Source organism: Cetorhinus maximus, chromosome 2 (genome assembly GCF_964194155.1).
Source record: "Cetorhinus maximus chromosome 2, sCetMax3.hap1.1, whole genome shotgun sequence".
NCBI lineage: Eukaryota > Metazoa > Chordata > Chondrichthyes > Lamniformes > Cetorhinidae > Cetorhinus > Cetorhinus maximus.
Window position 1 is genome coordinate 1210845 of NC_135880.1, and position 18970 is coordinate 1229814.

Consider the following 18970-nt stretch of genomic DNA (forward strand, 5'->3'; position numbering starts at 1 on the left):
TTAAGACACTACCCTGAAGAATTCCTGCAGCAATGTCCTAAGACTGAGATGATTGACCTCCAATAATCACAACCATCTTCCTTTGTGCTTGGTATGACTCCAACCTGTGGAAAGATTTCCCCCTGATTCCCATTGATTTTAATTTTGCAAGGGCTCCTCGATGCCACACTCAGTAAGATGCTTTTATGTCAAGGGCATTCACTCTCACCTCACTTCTTGAGTTTGGCTTTTTTGTCCATGTTAGGATTAAGGCTGTAATGGGGTCAGGAGCCAAATGGCCTTGGTGGAACGCGAACTGAGCATCAATGAGAAGGTAATTGCTGAGCAAGTGCCACTTCATTGCACTGTCAATAACACCTTCCTTCACTTTGCTAATTATCAAGAGTAAACTGATGGGGCAGTAATTGGATTTGTCCTTTTTTTGTGGACAGAACATATTTGAGCAATTTTCCACAATGATGGGTAGATGCCAGTGTTGAACCTGTACTGGAACAGGTTGGTTAGGGGTACGTCTAGAGCACAAGTCTTCAGTATTATTGCAAAGCAAAGTACTGAAGAAATAGCAAAGGTAAGAAATCATTAGTGGGAGTAATTTATAAGCCCCCTTACAGTAGCTAAACTATAGGACAGAGTACACAGGAAGAAATAATGGGGGCTTGTAATAGAGGTGCTGCAATAATCATGGGTGATTATAACCTTCATATAGATTAGACAAATTAAATTGGCAAGGGTAGCCTGGAAGATGAGATCATAGCGTTTTTGGGACAATTTCTTAGAGCAGTACATTCTAGTGTGAACCAGGGAGAAGGCTATTTTAGATCCGTGCAAATGTGTAATGAGACAGCATTAATTAATGACCTCATGGTAAACGAGCCTCTAGGCAACAGGCTATATAAAAATGGTAGAATTTCACATTCAGTTTGAGGGTGAGGAGTGTGGTTCTAAGACCAGTGTCTTAAACTTAAATAAAGACAGTTACAAGGGTATGAAGACAGTTGGCTAAGGTAAACTGGGAAAATATGTTATAAGTTAGGACAGTAGACATTTAATGAGATATTTCATAACTCTCAGCAGATATATTCCATTGAGAAAGAACAACTCTGAGAAGGGTGCACCATCTGTTGCTAACTAAGAAAGTTAAAGATAGTATCAAATCGGTCTTCCAAATTGTTTGTTTGATGTTCACTGTCTAAACTTATCAGCCATGATTGAATGGCGGAGCAGACTCGATGGGCCAAATGGCCTAATTTCTGCTCCTATGTCTTATGGTCTTATGGTCTACCTGCGCACCTTAAGCTGTGGGTGACCATCCCTTGAACCTTCCTATCTCTGTTACTGTCAGCCTCATTAATGCACTGCAGTGAAGCCAGTTGCTTCTCGAACTCTGAAGTCTGAAATTCGAGGTACTCTAGCTGAAGGCATTTGCTGCACATGATTGTCCAAACCATATGGAGCTTCCTGGAGTTCACACGGTGCACAGCTGCACTGAGGATGTAAGCATCGCTGACAAGGCCTACATTTATTGCCCATCCATAATTGCTTTTGAGATATAGATACTTAACACTTTCTGAGAACCAGATCATCCGCTGATGGATCATTAACAGTGGCAGTGAGTAAATTAGATTGTTGCAATTTTGTGGCTGTTTGTATGCATACATTGCAGCAGCTGCAGCACAATGTAGTCTACAGACTGAAAAACTTTAGAAACTTCCATTGCCTTTAAAGAACACTTGGATATGCACTTGAGGTTCTGTAACCCAAGAGGTTATGGACCAAGAGCCAGGAAGTGGGATTAGGCTGGATAACTTTCAACCAGCATAGATATGATGGATTGAATGGCCTCTGTGTTATAAATTCTTCAATGTTTCTAGTACCCTGACAAACCCCTGCATTTAAACTGTATGAACTGTGTTAATGGTTTAACAATTTAGAGCTAGGGATCACTGTTTAAAAATAAGAGGTCACTCATTTAAGACAGAGATGGGGAGAAATTCTTTCTCAGAGTAGTGAGCCTTTGGAACTCTTCCTCAAAAGGCAGTGGAAGCAGAACCTTTGAATATTTTTAAGGTAGAGCTAGGTAGATTTTTGATTAACAAAGGGGTGAAAGGTTATGGGGAGTAGGCAGGAATGTGGGTTGAGATTACATTCAGACCATTATTACATTATCGAATGGCGGAGCAGGCTCGAGGGGCTGAATGGCCTACTCCTCCTAATTCGTATGTTCAACCCTGTAACTTTTGGTTAACTCATTCATTCTAAATGGTGCATGGTGTGGGGAAGGATAAAAACAGGAATTTTTCAGCAGTCCTCAAAAACTTTGTTTAGCCTGTGAACCCACAGATTGCTATTGTGGTACCTCTTAAACTTGAGAGATTTTTAATTCTTGTTAGATAAATCACTGAAATAACCAAGCAAATAGTATACCTGCAGCCTGTTAAACAAACCTGTACCAGCTCCTCAGGATCACCTTTAGACATATTGACCCGTCGTCTTGCCTCAAGCCTGACTAGTTTCTTTTTGCACCCACAGAATGAACTCTGCTAATGTGGACTATGAAGATGCCTGTCTGATTGTCCGATACTTGGCCTCTATGAGGCCGTTTGCACAAAGCTTTGATATTTATTTGACACAGGTGAGTGATAGCCATATATCATTGCTTTTGAACAGAATTTGATCAATAACTGCCTAGAAAAGGGTTGAGGACTGTAGACAAATTAGTAGATTTATTTTAGCCCTATGGATTTAGGAAGTATCAAGCTTATGTTATGATCCCAGCTGATGTTACTACTGGACAAGCCAGATCCCAGGGTGGAACTTGGCATGGTAGATCCTATCTTTTATTTTTTGTTTAGAAAAGTGGAGAATGGACACTGAACAGAGTCACAAGAGTCAGCTGATGAACTTCTAACAGCAGGGTAAAACATTTATTAAACAAGAAAAGATGAGGTATATCACAATACTCGTTTACCCACAGCAATACCTTTACAGATATATTTAGATTCATAGGGATAACACAAGTTATAAAAGCTATCTTATACTCTAATGTTCACAATAAGTACACACTCCATGTAAGCCAATAGGCAACCTGTGACCTCACATAACCACACTCTGAGACAATTGACAGATGCCACCTCAACCAGATGCTACGGATCTCTCATCAACTCCCTCCAGATGCTCGTCACATCATGAGCCAACTTGTCTCACTGAACTCTATCTTTCATACGAGGGTTTCCAATCTACACTCTCGAAGAACCCATTTTGGAATCTTCTCTCAAATGATGCTTTCTCTTGGATGTCTTCCACAAGCGCCCACCTCCAGGGTTTAGAGCTCTCCTTCTGATGTTCTTCTCTTCTGGATTGCCACATGCATTCAAGCTTTGCTTTCCATGCACTCTCTCTCAGATGCTTAGCTGTGCCAACAGAACACCACTGCTTCGCATGCCCATAGTAAAGAGTTACAGACCTCCGACTGTCTCCTTGGATCTTATGGCTTCTCGCAAACCTATTTTGCTTTAAGTCTGTGTCTTGCAGTTTTCTCCCTTTAAGCTTGGAGCCTTTCTCTGCTCTTCACTTTTAACTTCACTTAACAGGATCTTTTCCAGATCCCTGTTCTTTCCTTTTGTCTAAAAGGTCTTCTCAGGAGCCCTCCTTCTGTTCTTTGGGGAAACTTGCTTCCTGCAGCTCCTTCCTTTTTAGCTTCTCCTAGCTCCTGTTTCCAAATTTTGTTTGGGGATTGCTATCTGTCCCTCTCCTATGCTGCATCTGCTGGCAGCTCCTTTCAACTTAGAGCAGGATGACCAACTGAACTCAAATTGCTTTTGGTTTCTTTGCGTCTGTGTGGGGCCTCTCTCTCTGCACTTCTGTTGCTAGGCAATAGAAGAGTTTTTTTTTCAACCTTGTCTTTGTTTTAACTCCCCTTCAAGAGCGATAAGCCTCATTAAAATGCAGGCATCTTTTAAAGCGAAATTAAAACTCGAGTTCTTCCTTTCTTAACACACCAATACAGAAATTCACACCAACACACACAAATACAAATATAACTTACTTAAACTATCTCTAGTTCCTAACACTTGGTTAGAGAGTGGAATGTGGGCAAGTCAAAATTCAAGTTTGCAGTGCATGGCCTGTGGAAGGAGTAGGTTTTATGTGTTGGGTGGCCTTTTCTTCCAAACTCTTCATATGCCCATTGTGTATCACAGACTGGATGGGCTGATCTAGTTTTGTGTGTAGTAAAATTCAATTTCTAATTTGTTTAGTTTAAAATTCAAAGTACCCACTTGGTTCAGTGATTTCTACACTTTCAGATGAAACATCGAACTGAAGCTTTGTCAACTTTACAGGTGCATGTGAAAGACCCTAGACTAAGGAAGAGGAGACGGGAATTCTTCTGGTATCCAATTCTGCATGCCACATTTTAGGAAGGTTTGAAGGGGGTACAGAGAAGAATTACCAAAATGAAACCAGGGATTCATTCATGGGATGCGGGCACAGCTGGCTAGGCCAGCATTTATTGCCCATACCTAATTGCCCTTAAGAAGGTGGTGGTGAGCTGCCTTCTAGAACCACTACAGTCCATGTGATGCAGGTACACGCACAGTGCTGTTAGGGAGGGAGTTCCAGGTCATGGGAGGATTAAGTTAAGGAGTTTTGATAGAGTAAATAAGGAAGTATTTCCAGTGACAGAAGAGTCAGTGACCAGAGGATATAGATTTAAATTGATTGCCAAAAGAACCAGAGAGGAGGATTTTTTTTTAGAACGGTAATCTGAAGTGTCCTGTTAGAAAAGCTGGTGGAAGCAGACTTGATGTTAATTTTCAAATGAAAATTTGCAGGGAGATGGTATGGGTTTAACTGATTAGCTCTTACTAAAAGCCAGCACTGGTATGATGGGCTGAATGACCTTCTGTGCAGTGTGATTCAATGACTTTTGTTAGGATTGTTTTGGAACTAAGTTGCAAAAACCTAACTGGAGGAATTCTAACTGGAAGTTACAGGAGAAATGGGAATGGATTTTGAGGCATTCAAGGATGGTTGGAGATGCCAAAGTGGACTTTAAGGGAACAAAAACAAAAATTGCTGGAAAAACTCAGCAGGTCTGACAGCATCTGTGGAGAGAAAGACAGAGTTAACGTTTCGAGTCTGTATGACTTCTTCTGAAGAGTCATACGGACTCAAAACGTTAACTCTGTCTTTCCCTCCACAGATGCTGTCAGACCTGCTGAGTATTTCCAGCAATTTTCGATTTTGTTTTAGATTTCCATTATCTGCAGTATTTTGCTTTTATCTTTGGACTTTGAGGGAGGTGTGTGGAATATGTTATCAGCAAAAACCTTTTGGAACAAATATATACTGGGATCAAGAGACAATAGTTCACCAAAAAAAGTGACAGAAAATGACAGAAATGCCTCTGGGTTCCTGAAGTTACTGATGCTGTGTATTGGACTGATGATTTACAGATTCTACGTGTACTAGGAGAAAGTGCGATCGCTGTACGAACAAAGGCCATGAAGTGTCTATCCGAGGTAGTTGCTGTGGATCCCAGCATTCTTGCAAGGGTAAAGTTTATTTTCCTTGTACAGACATTTCCAATGTATAGTTGTGTTTCTGAGAGTATCTTCGAGAAACTGGTATGATGTGTTTTAAATCTCCAATGTAAATTCAAGCAAACATTCCAACATGATACCTAGAAAATCAGGAAGCTACTTCCTGAAATTAAACATCAGCAGCTTTCTATTTATATAGCCTTAAATGGAATAAACCATTCCAAGGGGCTTCATGGCCACACTGTAAAGCAACATTTGACACTAAGTCACATAAGGCAGTCAAAGTAGTGTTTTATAAAGGAGTACCTTAAAGGAGGAAAGGGCTTAGGGGCCAGAGCAAACGGCATAGCATCCATTGATGGTGCAATTAAAGTCAGAGATGCTCAAGTGGTCAGAATTAAATGAACGCAGATATCTCTTGAAGATTGTGGGGATGGGGAAGATTGCAGAGATAGGGAGGTATCTAAAAACAAGGTTGAGAGTTTTACAATCAAGACAATGCTTAAATGGGAGCTAATGTAGCTCAATGAGCACAGGGGTGATGTATGAATGGGAGTTAATGCGAGTAAGGGCAGGGGCATAAGATCACAAGATAAATAGAAGTAGGTCATTCGACTCAGGGAACTACAGACCAGTCAATCCAACCTCAGTGGTGGGGAAGCTATTGGAAGCAATTCAGAGGGACAAAATTAATCTACACTTGGAGAGGCAGGGATTAATCAAGGACAGTCAGCATGGTTTTGTTAAGGGGAGGTCATGTTTGACCAATTTGATTGAATTTTTTGAAGAGGTGGCCAGGTGTGTAGATGAGGGCAATGCTTTTGACGTAGTCTATTTGGATTTCAAGGCTTTTGATAAGGTCCCGTATGGAAGACTGATAACAAAGGTAAGAGCCCATGGGATCCAAGACAATTTGACAAATTGTATCCAGAATTGGCTGAGTGGCAGGAAGTAGAGGGTGATGGTCGATGGGTGTTTTTGTGACTGGGTGCCTGTGTCTAATGGGGTTCCACAGGGATCGGTGTTGGGTCCCGGTGTATGTGGCATGTATAAATGATTTAGACTTGAATGTTAGGAGGGTCGATCAGTAGGTTCGTGGATGACACGAAAACTGGTGGGGTGGTAAATAGTGAGGAGGATAGCTTTAGATTACAGGAGTATATAGACGGGCTGGTCAGATGGGATGATCAGTGGCAAATGGGATTTAATCTGGATAAGTGTGAGGTGATGCGCTTGGGCAGGACAAAAAAGGCACGGGAATACACGATGAATGGTAGGACCCTGGGAAGTACCGAGGATCTAAGGGGCAGGAGGTTTAGAGGGGATGTGAGGAAGAATTTTTTCACCCAGAGGGTGGTGGGAATCTGGAACTCACTGCCTGAGAGGGTGGTAGAGGCAGAAACCCTCAACATTTAAGAAGTTTTTGGATGTGCACTTGCAATGCCATGGGATACAAGGCTATGGGCCTAGTGCTGGAAAATGGGATTAGAATAGTTAGGTATTTGTTTGACCAGTTCAGACTTGAAGGGCTTTTTCTGTGCTGTAGATCTCTATGACTCCTTGAGTCTGTTCCCCCCCTTCAATATGATCATGGCTGATCTGATTGTGGCCTTAATTCCACTTCCCTATCTGCCCCCATAACTCTTGACTCCCTTGTTGATCAAAAATCTGTCTAAGTCAGCCTTGAATGTATTCAATCACCCAGCATTCACTGCTCTCTGGGGAAGAGAATTCCAAAGACTAATGACCTTCTGAGAGAAGAAATTCCTCCTCATCTTTGTCTTAATTGGGATACTCCTTACTTTGAAACGGTGTTCCCTGGTTCTAGATTCCCCCACAAGGGGAAAAACCCTCTCAATGTCTAATATGTCAAGCCACTTGGAATCTTGTATGTTTCAATAAGATTACCTGTCATTTTCTAAACTCCAGTGACCCAGCCTGTTCAGCTTTCCTCATAAGATGACCTATACATCTCAGGAATCAGCCTAGTCAGCCTTCTTGGAACCATTTTCAATACGGGCATATCCTTCCTTAAGTAAGGAGACCAAAACAGTACACAGTTCTCGAGGTGTGGTCTCAACAATGACCCATATAGCCAAAGCAAAACTTCCTCACTTTTATATTGCACCCTCTTTGCAATAAAAGTCAAAATTCCATTTGTCTTCCTAATTGCTTGCTGTACCTGCATGTTAACTTTTTGTGATTCATGTACAAGGACCTGTAGTCCTCCTTCATTTAAATAATATACTGCTTTTCTGTTCTTTCTGCCAAAGTTGACATCCTTACACTTTCCCACATTATACTCCATCTGCCAAATTTTTGCCCGTTCAGTAAACCTATCTATACATCCTTTGCAAACTGTTTCCTTCTCACAACTTGCTTTGAAACCTATCTTTCTTTGTATTAGCTACAATACAGTAGGTCCCTTCATCTAAGCCATTAATATAGATCATAAATAGTTGAGGCCCAGGCACTGATCCCCATGGCAATCCTCTAATTACAGTTTGCCAACCTAAAAATGTCCCATTTATCCCAGCCTTGTTTCCTGTTAGGTAGCCAATCCTTGCTCCATACCAATATATCGTCCCCAACACCATGAGCCCTTATCTTGTGTAGTAACCTTTTATGTGGAGAAATCCAAATACACTGCATCTATTGGTACCCTTTCATTCACCTTGCTTCTTACATCCTTTACTCTGAGGTTTGACTCTGCCTGATTACATTATGATTTTCTAAATGATTTGGAGGAAAATGTAACTGGGTTAATTAGTAAGTTTGCAGACGACACTAAGGTTGGAGGAGTTGCAGATAGTGAAGAGGATTGTCAAAAGATACAACGGGATATAGATTGGTTGGAGACTTGGGCGGAGAAATGGCAGATGGAGTTTAATCCGGACAAATGCGAGATAATGCATTTTGGAAGGTCTAATACAGGCAGGAATTATACAGTAAATGGCAGAACCCTTAAGTGCACCGACGAGCAGAGGGATCTGGGTGACAGGTCCACAGGTCACTGAAAGTGGCAACGCAGGTGGATAAGGTAGTCAGGAAGGCATATGGCATGCTTGCCTTCATCGGCAGGGGTATTGAGTATAAAAGCTGGGAAGTCATGCTGCAGCTGTATAGAACCTTGGTTAGGCCACACTTGGAATATTGCGTGCAATTCTGGTCACCACATTACCAGAAGGATATGGAGGTGTTGGAGAGGGTGCAGAGGAGGTTTACCAGGATGCTGCCTGGTCTGGAGGTTATTAGCTATGAGGAAAGGTTGGAGAAACTCGGATTGTACTCGCTAGAGCGATGGAGATTGAGGGGCGACTTGATAGAAGTTTACAAAGTTATGAGTGGCATGGACAGAGTAGATAGTCAGAAGCTTTTTCCCAGGGTGGAAGAGTCAATTACTTGGAGACATAGATTTAAGGTGAGAGGAGAAAACTATAGAGGAGATGTGTGGGGCAAGTTTTTTACGCAGAGGGTAGTGAGTGACTGGAATTCGCTACAGGAGGAGGTGGTGGAAGCAGATACAATAGTGGTGTTTAAGAGGTAGCTTGACAAATACATGAATAGGATGGGAATAGAGGGATACGGACCCCGGGAGTGCAAAATGTTTTAGTTTGACAGGCATATGATGGGCGTAGGCTTGGAGGGCCGAAGGGCCTGTTCCTGTGCTGTACTTTTCTTTGTTCTTTATCCTGCTACTACCTCCTTAATGACAGACTTTAGCATTTTCCCAATGACGCATTAGGCTAATTGGCCTATGGTTTCCTGCTTTCTGTCTCTCCCCCGCCCCCTTTCTTGAAAAGAGGTGTTATATTTGCGGCTTTCCAGTCCGCTGGGAGCTTTGCAGAATTGAAGGAATTTTGGAAGATTACAACTAATGCATCCACAACCTCTGCAGCCACTTCCTTTAAGACCCTAGGATGCAGGCCATCATGTCCAGGGGACTTGTCAGCCTTTAGTTTCATTAATTTTCCTGTTAATTTTCCTCCTTTTTCTCTAGCAATGGTGATTGATTTAAGTTCCTCCCTCCCTTTTGCCTCTTGCTTTTCCACTATTTTTGGGATGCTTTTTGTGTCAGCTACTGTGAAGACAGTTACAAAAAAACTTGTTCAAAGCCTCTGCGATTTCCTTGTTTCCAATTATTAATTCCCCAGTCTCACCCTCTTGGGGACTACGCGCACATTAGTTACTCTCTTTCTTTATATACTTGCAGAAACTTTTACTGTATGTTTTTATATTTCTTGCTAGTTTTCTCTCATACCCTAATTTCTCCCTTTTTTTTTCAGTCATCCTTTGCTGGTTTCTAAAATGTTCTCAATCTTACGGCCTACCACTAATCTTTGCAGCATTATACATCTTTTCTAATCAGTTTGATAACAGCAGTGTTTTGGATGACATCAAGTCTCTGGTGGGTAGGATGCAATAGGCCAACTAGGAGTGCATTAAAATAGTCAAATCTAGAGGCAGATGAGCTGTGGGAGGGCCAAAGTCAGGTGATGTCATCATGTTTGTCCTTCATGGTTGTAATTGTCCGTCATGTCAGCTAGAATTCACTGAGTTTGAGGTGTGATGTTTGAAGATGGCGAATCAGTCCAATTTGAGCACAAAAAGATCTGCTGCATATTCGATACGTATGTATTGTTGGTGAAGACGAGGTGCTTGTGGCTCTGGATTAACAAAGCTCATGTTTCCTGTTGACCAATGCACCTCAATTCCGTTCATAGGCGATGGTGCCTTTGCTGATGAGACCTGTAGAGTGATCCTGTGAGAGATTCGTGGTCAATTTTGAAACTGCAATTAGACCTACAAGGTGTCCTTAACACTTTTTCTGGCCTTCATATGAACTTTCCTCTTCTAGATTTAGCTTGCAGTGGAAGAACCTTTTTGGCAAGTGCTCATCAGTCATTTTGGCAATGTGTTTTTCCCATCTCATCTCCGCTCTCTTCAACATCAATGACCAAACAAAAAGACAGAAGAATTGTAATCATACGCAGACCAAAATAACACTAAACTCTTCTATGATGCTCTGAAGACAATCTATGGTCCGCAGGCTTCCAGAAACTCTCCTTGGCACTGACAGAAACACACTGATTACTGACCAGACTGTAATTCTGGAGAGATGGGCAGAGCATTTTAACAATGCTCTGAACCAGCCCTCAACAATCAACGATGAGGCGATTGCCCACTTGCCCCAGATTGAGATCAACATGTCACTAACTGACACCACAACAAAGCTGTGATCATGAAAGCAATCAGTCTCCTGTCAAGCGGCAAGGTACCAGAGTCGGATGTAATACCTGGCAAACTAGACAAGACAGGAGACAGGTGCTGCCACACCTGCTGAGTTTTTCAAGCATTTTTTGTTTTTATTTTAAGACAGGAGGCACGATATTCACTGCCGTCTCACCCAACTATTTGAGATTATGTGGAACCACTTTACAATACATCTCAAACAGGAGCTCCTATCAGAGTGTCAAAGCAACTTCAGGGAAAGAGTGTGGCACAGCTGACAGTGTTTTCTGCATGTCAGCTCAGGCAAAATGTCAAGAACAATATCTAATGTGGTGCCACTTTTGCTTCAGAAAGCATGGCAGAGAACATGATGTTGAAGGGGGTAGGAGCCAACACACAGTTCTGTTTCACTCTATTTATGACTGGGAAGCTGTCGAAAATCACTCCACTGTTCAGGACGTGAGCAAATATGCCATCGTGGAATTCCTGTACCATCATGAAGAATTTTTTTTGGACAGCCAAATCTTGCCATGGGGCAGAATTTTGCCCTTGGTGGGCGTGCGGGCCCCACCAGCTCAGTGGTGGGCAGACAGCCGACCCCTGCCACCAAAACGGGGCCCGCCGCCATTTTGAGTGGGCAGGCCAATTAAGCGCAGTGCTCCCTGAGACAAAGTGCTGTCTCGGGGAGATTACTGACAGTGTACAAAAAGTTAAAAAATAGAGAAATAAAAATATTATTAACATGTCCCCCTCACGTGACAATGTCACACGAGATGGGACATGTTAATAAATATCACATTACATTTATTAAAGTTTTTAAAAAGGAACATGAAACCTCATCCCACCAGTGGATGAGGTTTCATGTATTATCAGAAGCTCACTGGGGCTCCTGGCCTGCCCGCCAGCCTTAAGGTTGGACGGGCAGGGTCTTTAACAATCTTAATTAGCCTGTCAATGGACTTGATTGGCCATTGACAGGTCGGCGGGCGGACAGCTAATTTCGCGGTCCACCCGCCTTCCTGAAAATTTAAAGGGACCGGGATGACATTGGGGGTTCCTCCCGACGCCATCCTGCGTCGTTTTCCTGTCAGCGAGCAGGCCCCGCCCCCATATTGCCGACGGGAAAATCCTGGCCATGGTCTTCCATAGGTCCTCGTAGCTAACTGTGTTGAAGGCTTTAGTTGGATCAACAAATATTGAATACAAGTTGCAGTCTGCTCTTGACATTTTGCCTGGAGCTGACATGAAGAAAACACTGTCAGCTGTACCACACCCTTTCTCTGAAGTTGCATTGTCAAGTGGTTTAGAAGGACACTTTCATAGCAAAGCACAAGACGGAGATTTCTCAATGGTTGTCGTAAGCTCAACGGTTCCCCTTCCTTTAATAAAGGTGGGCAATTGATGTATCATTGAATTCCTGAGCAATTGTTTCCTGGTTCCATGTTATCTCGAATAGTTGGGTGAGATTGTCAGTGAATATCGTGTCTCCTGTCTTGTCTGGTTCACCAGCAATTGCACCCAATCCTGGTATCTTGTTGCTTGACAGGAGACTTATTGTTTCCATGATCTAACCTTATTGTGGTGTCAGTTAGTGACATGTTGACTTCAATCTGGGGCAAGTGGGCAATCACCTCACCATTGATCGTCGAGGGCTGGTTCAGAGCATTGTTAAAATGCTCTGCCCATCTCTCCAGAATTATAGTCTGGTCAGTAATCAGTGTGTTTCTGTCAGTGCCAAGGAGAGTTTCCGGAAACCTGCGGACCATAGATTGTCTTCAGAGCATCATAGAAGGGTTTAATATTATTTTGGTCTGCGTATCATTGTATTTCTTCTGCCTTTTTGCTCAGTCAGTGATCCTGCATCTCTCTAAGCTTTGGATGATTTTATGGATGTTGTTGAAAGCAGCTCCAAGGAGACAGTGTTTATCATCTGAGTTTGAATTTCATCATTGTTTTCATCAAATCAGTTCTGATACTTACAGGTGATGGGTCTCAGAAGTTCTAGGGCAGTAGTGTGCACCAGGTTTCTGAAGGCTACCCAGTCATCCTCTACTCTGAAAGAGACAAAATTAAGACCTTCTGAGAAGTTTTGCAGTATCCATTTTGAGTTGTTCCTGGGGCCGCCTATTGGCTGAATATGGATATTGAATTATGAGTCTGCGGTCAGTCCAGCAATCTGCATCACACACAGCTTGGTCACCCTGACAATCCTGCCTGTCCATCCTTCTGACAATAATGTGGTCAATTGCTTAGAGTATTGCCAGACAGAATACAGAGCTGGTAATGAGGTCATGCTCTGCACATCTTCAAAAGAAGCCCATTACTGCTGTTACCAACTCCATTTTTCCCTATAACTCCTTCCCAGGGCTGTTGGTCTGTGCCAACTCTGGTGTTGAAATCGCCAACGATGATGAGTTTGTCTGATCTTGGCGCTGCAGCAGTCAACTATTCTAGCTTCTCATAAAGTTTATCTTCCACCTCTTCAGCGTTTGTCATTGTAGGTGCATAAACAATAACAGTGGTTGCATGGCTTGCCCTTGTGAGGAAAAGTCGCAAAACCATGAGTTGGTGATTTGTGATTTTTGGGAGACTAACAAGTTTGAGGACTAGATTGGACTTGATTAGCAAACCCTATTCCTGCTTCACAATGCTTTCCTCACATAGTCCATGAGTGTTTGCATATGCTGCGTGCCAGTGGTAAGTGGCGTTACCTTTGTCTTTATACTTCTTCAACTGCTATAATAGGATCTCCATCAGCCCCACTAAACTGGCTAGGGTAGTTGAAGCAGACAATGTTTAGGGCATCTTTTCTAGCCCCCTCCTCATGCCATGGAGGCAGGCAGTGCGATTCTGAAGATGGCCATTCAGTCTGAAGTCTACTGCTTCAATCATGTGGAACCTGTCCCTATGGCTTGAGCCGCCTCTATGCGGGGTTGCGACTACAGTTTCTAATGTATCCTCAGCCGCTGCTTTGCTGCTGCTCGATCACCACAGGATTTGAAGGCTATAAGATGATGAATTGGTAGGTTATGTGATGACTTACATGTGAAGTAGATTGTAGTGAGGCAGAGTTGTGCTGTGTCGACCTCACTCTCCTCTAGGCACATCTGGGATTGCATCCCAGGCTGTTAAAGGAAGCTATGGAGGAAACTGCAGATGCTCTGAAGATTGTTTTCCAATCCTCACAAGATACAGGCGAGGTACCAGAGGATTAGAGGTCTACAAACGTTGTACCATTATTTAAAAGGGGTGCAAGGGATAGACCAAATAATTATAGGCCGGTCAGTCTGACTCCTGTGGTGGGCAAATTATTGGAATCAATTCTGAGACACAGGATAAACTGTCACTTAGAAAGAAATGGATTAATCAGGGATGGTCAACATGGTTTGTTGGGGGAAGGTCATGTCATACAAAGTTAATTGAATTTTTTGAGGAAGTAACAAGGAGAAGTGATGAGGGTAGTGCAGTGGATGTTGTCTACATGGATTTTAGTAAGGCATTTGACAAGATCCCATATGGCAGACTGGTCAGGAAAGTAAAAGCCCACGGGATACAGGGGAAGGTGGCGAGTTGGATCCAAAATTGGCTCAGTGACAGGGAACAAAGGGTAATGGTTGATGGATGTTTTTGTGAATGGAAAACGGTTTCCAGTGGTGTTCCACAGGGTCTCTTGCTGCTTTTTGTATGTATTAATGATTTGGACTTAAATGTGGATGGCATGATTGAAAAATTTGCAGATGACACACAAGTTGAAAAGGATAGCTGTTGTCTCCAGAATTATATCAATGGTTTGGTTGGGTGAGCGGAATAGTGGTAGATGGAATTCAATCCAGAGAAGTGTGAGGTAATGTATTTGGGGATGGCAAACAAAGCAAGGGAGTACACGTTAAATGGGAGGACATTGAGAGGGGTACAGGAAGTGAGAGACCTTGGAGTGCATGTCCACAGATCCCTGAAGCTGGCAGGATGGGTGGATAAGGTGGTAAAGAAAGCATATGGAATACTTTCCATTATTGGACGAGATATAGAATACAAAAGCAGGGATGAAACAATGGAACTGTATAAAATGCTGGTTAGGCCACAGCTGGAATTTTGTGTACAGTTCTGGTCGCCACATTACAGGAAGGACATAATTGCCCTGGAGAGAGTACAGAGGAGACCATAAGACATAGGAGTAGAAGTAGGCCTTTCGGCCTATCGAGTCTGCTCCGCCATTCAATGAGATCATGGCCGATCTGATAATTCTCAACTCGACTTTCCTGCCTTTTCCCCATTACCCTTGATTCCCTTACTAATTAAAAATCTGTCTACCTCAGCCTTGAATACATTTAACAACCCAGCCTCTACAGCCCTCTGCGGTAAAGAATTCCACAGATTCACTACCCTCTGAGAGAAGAAACTCCTCCTCATCTCTGTTTTAAATGGTTGACCCCTTGCTCTGAGATTATGCCCTCAGGTCCTAGAGCCTCCCACAAGGGGAAGCAACCTCTCAGCATCTACCCTGTCAAGCCCCCTAAGAATCTTTTATGTTTCAATAAGGTCGCCTCTCATTCTTCTAAACTCTAATGAGTACAGGCCCAACTTCTCCTCATAAGAAAATCCCTCCATACCTGGGATCAACCTAGTGAACCTTCTCTGGACTGCCTCCAATGCCAGTATATCTTTCCTTGGATAAGGGGACCAAAACTGTTCATAGTATTTTAAGTGTGGTCTAACTAGTGCCTTGTATAGTTTTAGCAAAACGTCCCTATTTTTATATTCCATTCCCTTTGAAATGAAGGCCAACATTCCATTTGCCTTCCCTATTACCTGCTGAATTGTATGTTAGCTTTTTGGGATTCATGCACAAGGACCCCCAAATCCCTCTGTGCTGCAGCTTTCTGCAGTCTTTCTCCATTTAAATAATATTCAGCTCCTCTATTCTTCCTGCCAAAATGCATAACATAACATTTTCCCACATTATATTCCATATGCCAAGTTTTTGCCCACTCACTTAATCTGTCTATATCCCTCTGTAGACTCTGTGTCATCCTCACCGCTTGCCTTCCCACCTATTTAAACTTGGCGATAGTTCATTCACTTCCCTCATCTAAGTCATTAATATATATAGTAAATAATTGAGGCCCCAGCACTGATCCCTGTGGCACTCCACTAGTTACAGTTTGCTATCCTGAAAATGCCACCTCCCCCCGACCCCCGCACCCCAACTCCCTGCCTTCTATTAGTTAGCCAATCCTCTATCCGTGCTAATATACTACTCCCAACACCATGGGCTCTTATCTTATTAAATAGCCTATGTGCAGTACCTTGTCAAATGCTTTCTGGAAAAAGGGCCTGTTTTTTGTCTCCCCTTTTGAATAAGGGCACTACATTGGCAGCTTTCCGATTTTCTGGGACTTTTCCAGAATCTAAGGATTCTTGGAAGATTACTACCAGTGCATCCACTATTTGTGTAGGTACTTTAATATCCTAGGATGCAACCCATCAGGTCAAGGGGACTTATAAGCCTTTAGCCCCATTAATTTCCCTAGTACTTTTTCCCTAGTGATAGTTATTGTATTTATTTCCTCCCCACCTCTTGCCCCTTGATTATTTAGTATTTTTGGAATGCTATTAGTGTCTTCTACTGTGAAGACTGCTGCAAAGCATTTATTCGACTTCGCATAAAAAATTTACAAGGATATTGCCGGGGCTTAAAAATTGCAACTATGAGGAAAGATGGGAAAGGCTGGGGTTGTTTTCCTTGGGAACTGAGGAGGCTGAGGGGTGACCTGATTGAAGGTACAAGATTGTGATGGGCCTGGATAGAGTAGACAGGTATGCCCTGTTTCCCCTAGCAGTGTGGTCAATTACCAAGGGACACAGATTTAACGTGATTGGTAGAAGGATTAGAGGGGACGTGAGGAAAAACTTCTTCACCCAGAGGGTAATGTGTGTTTGGAGTTCACTGCCTGGTTTGGTGGTAGAGGCACCAAAGTGCTGTAACCTGCAAGGCTATGGACCAGGTGCTGGGAGGTGGAATTAAAATGGGCAAACACGATGGGCTGAATGGTCTCTTTCTGTGCTATAACCTTTCAATGGTTCTATCTGAGCCCAGTGGCAAGACAAAGTCAAATAGCTAGAGATGATACTCGGTGTCGTTTGCTACCTTTGAGTGCCAAACTCCTAGTGTTCCACAATGCTTTGCTTAGTCACCCTTATGGCCTTTGAAGTCTTGATGAACTCTGCCATTCACTCCGACGAAGATTTCACACGATAGGATAGGCAAATCCTAACTGATTGATGGGTTGTGCACTGGCTACCCCCCGCCCCGGTTCTCCTGCTTTTCGAAATGGTTTGCTGAGCTGTGGCTGCTGTCACATGTAGACAACTAATTGGAACCACATTTAACAACTGTGCTGGTGAGGACCAACGAAAGGTGGCCTACCCCGAAGAATGTAATTTGTTTCCCCTTCATAGAGATGCTTTCCCTCCCAGACATCCCCATACGTCCATGTTGTAATGGAGGTGGAAATAGGCGGCCTTAGTTTTGTGGACATGTGGTCGGAAGCTTATCTCATTATCAAAAATGACACCAAGATTGCAAATAGTCCTGTTTAGCTTCAGGCAATTGCCAGGGAGAGGGGATGGAGTCAGTAACTAGAGAACTAGGTTTGTAATGGGGCCTGAAGACAATGGCTTTGATGTTTCCAATATTTAATTAGGACAAATTTCTGCTCAACTAGTACTGGATGTTGGACAGGCAGTCTGACAATTTAACAACAGTGGAGGAGTTGGAAGAGATGTTTTCAGGTAGAGCTGGTGTCTTCAGCATACATGTGAAAATTGATGCTTTGTTTTCAGATGATGTTGCTAAGAGGCAGCATGTAGATGTGAAATAGAAGAGAGCCAAGGATAGATACTTGGGGGACACCAGACGTAACAGTGCAGAAGCGGGGAGAGAAACCATTGCAAGTGATTCTCTGACTGTGATTCAATAAATAAGAATTGAACCAAACAAATGCAATTCCACCCAGCTAGTGAAGAGTGGAGAGGTTTTGGAGGAAGATGGTGTGTCAAGCATGTTAAAGGCTGCATATTGGACAAGGAGGAATAATTTCCCTTGGTCACAGTCAAATAGAGTGGTGTTTGCAACTTTGATAAGAACAATCACAGTACTGTGGCAGGGGTTGGAAATCAGATTGGAAGGATTCAAACATGAAGTTCCAAAAAGATGGGCTCAGATTTGGGAAACAACAGTATGTTCAAGTGTTTTGGAAAGGAGAAGGAAGTTGAAGATGGAATGATAATTTTCAAAGACAGTGGGGCCAAGTGCTGGACTATTTTGAAGATGCCAGATTTAAAGGAGGGAGGTACAGTACCTAATGAGAGACGAGCATTAATGATATCAACTAACATGGAGACCCGGAACGGAAGTTTTGTGTGGTCCATAGTTTCATGGGAGTAGGGTCAATGGAGAAGGAGTTGGGTCACATTGACAAGAAGAGCTAGAGAGGGCATATGGGAAGATGGGAGAGAAAGATGTAAGTTCAGGGCTAGGGCAAGAAGGAACTTTAGGGTAAGTTTGGCAGAATGAACAGAGGGAAGTGGCAGCTTATTGAATGGTTTCAATCTTAATGATAAAGAAGTCCATGAGCTGGGTTTACACTTATTGTGAGTGAAGAGAGAGGATTAAAAAGAGGGCTTGAAATAGAGAAAAGAAGCCGAGGGTTATCTTTGTATTCCAGGTTTGCCCTGGAATGCAGTGAGCCATTTTAACAGATGAGAGCAGAACTTGGTAGTACTTTATGTGGTACAGCCAGATCTGGTGATAAATGACTAAACCAGTTGCCTGTTCATGTCTGTGTCCCTTGCACTAAAAAGGCATTAAAGTTGCATATGAGGCATGTTTCAGCAAACCAGCAATTGCAAAAATGTCATCATAAGCCGAGCGTGAAGGCCTATGCTGTTGCAATTTTGAAAGTGCACTTGTAAGCCAATTGGAGGGATAGTTTTTCAAGAGGTGAACAGGAGGTAGGGTTGGGATGTGGGTGAAGAGTGGTACAAGGAAGTGATCAGAATCAGTTCTGTTGAAGGGTCATGAGGACTCGAAACGTCAACTCTTTTCTTCTCCGCCGATGCTGCCAGACCTGCTGAGTTTTTCCAGGTAATTCTGTTTTTGTTATGGCATTATCTGTGATTGATACAATGCATGG

General features: G+C 42.9%; 1 protein-coding gene across 8 annotated transcripts in view; it reads left to right on the plus strand.

Annotated features, from left to right (window-relative positions):
* LOC144691642 (nipped-B-like protein) overlaps positions 1–18970 on the plus strand; it is a 564605-nt gene that overhangs the window by 396349 nt on the left and 149286 nt on the right. For all 8 annotated transcript variants that reach the window (XM_078559979.1, XM_078559947.1, XM_078559954.1 and 5 more), the window contains 2 exons: positions 2530–2632; positions 5457–5555. In XM_078559979.1, coding sequence (XP_078416105.1) covers positions 2530–2632; positions 5457–5555 — 202 coding nt within the window. The remainder of the gene's footprint in view (positions 1–2529; positions 2633–5456; positions 5556–18970) is intronic.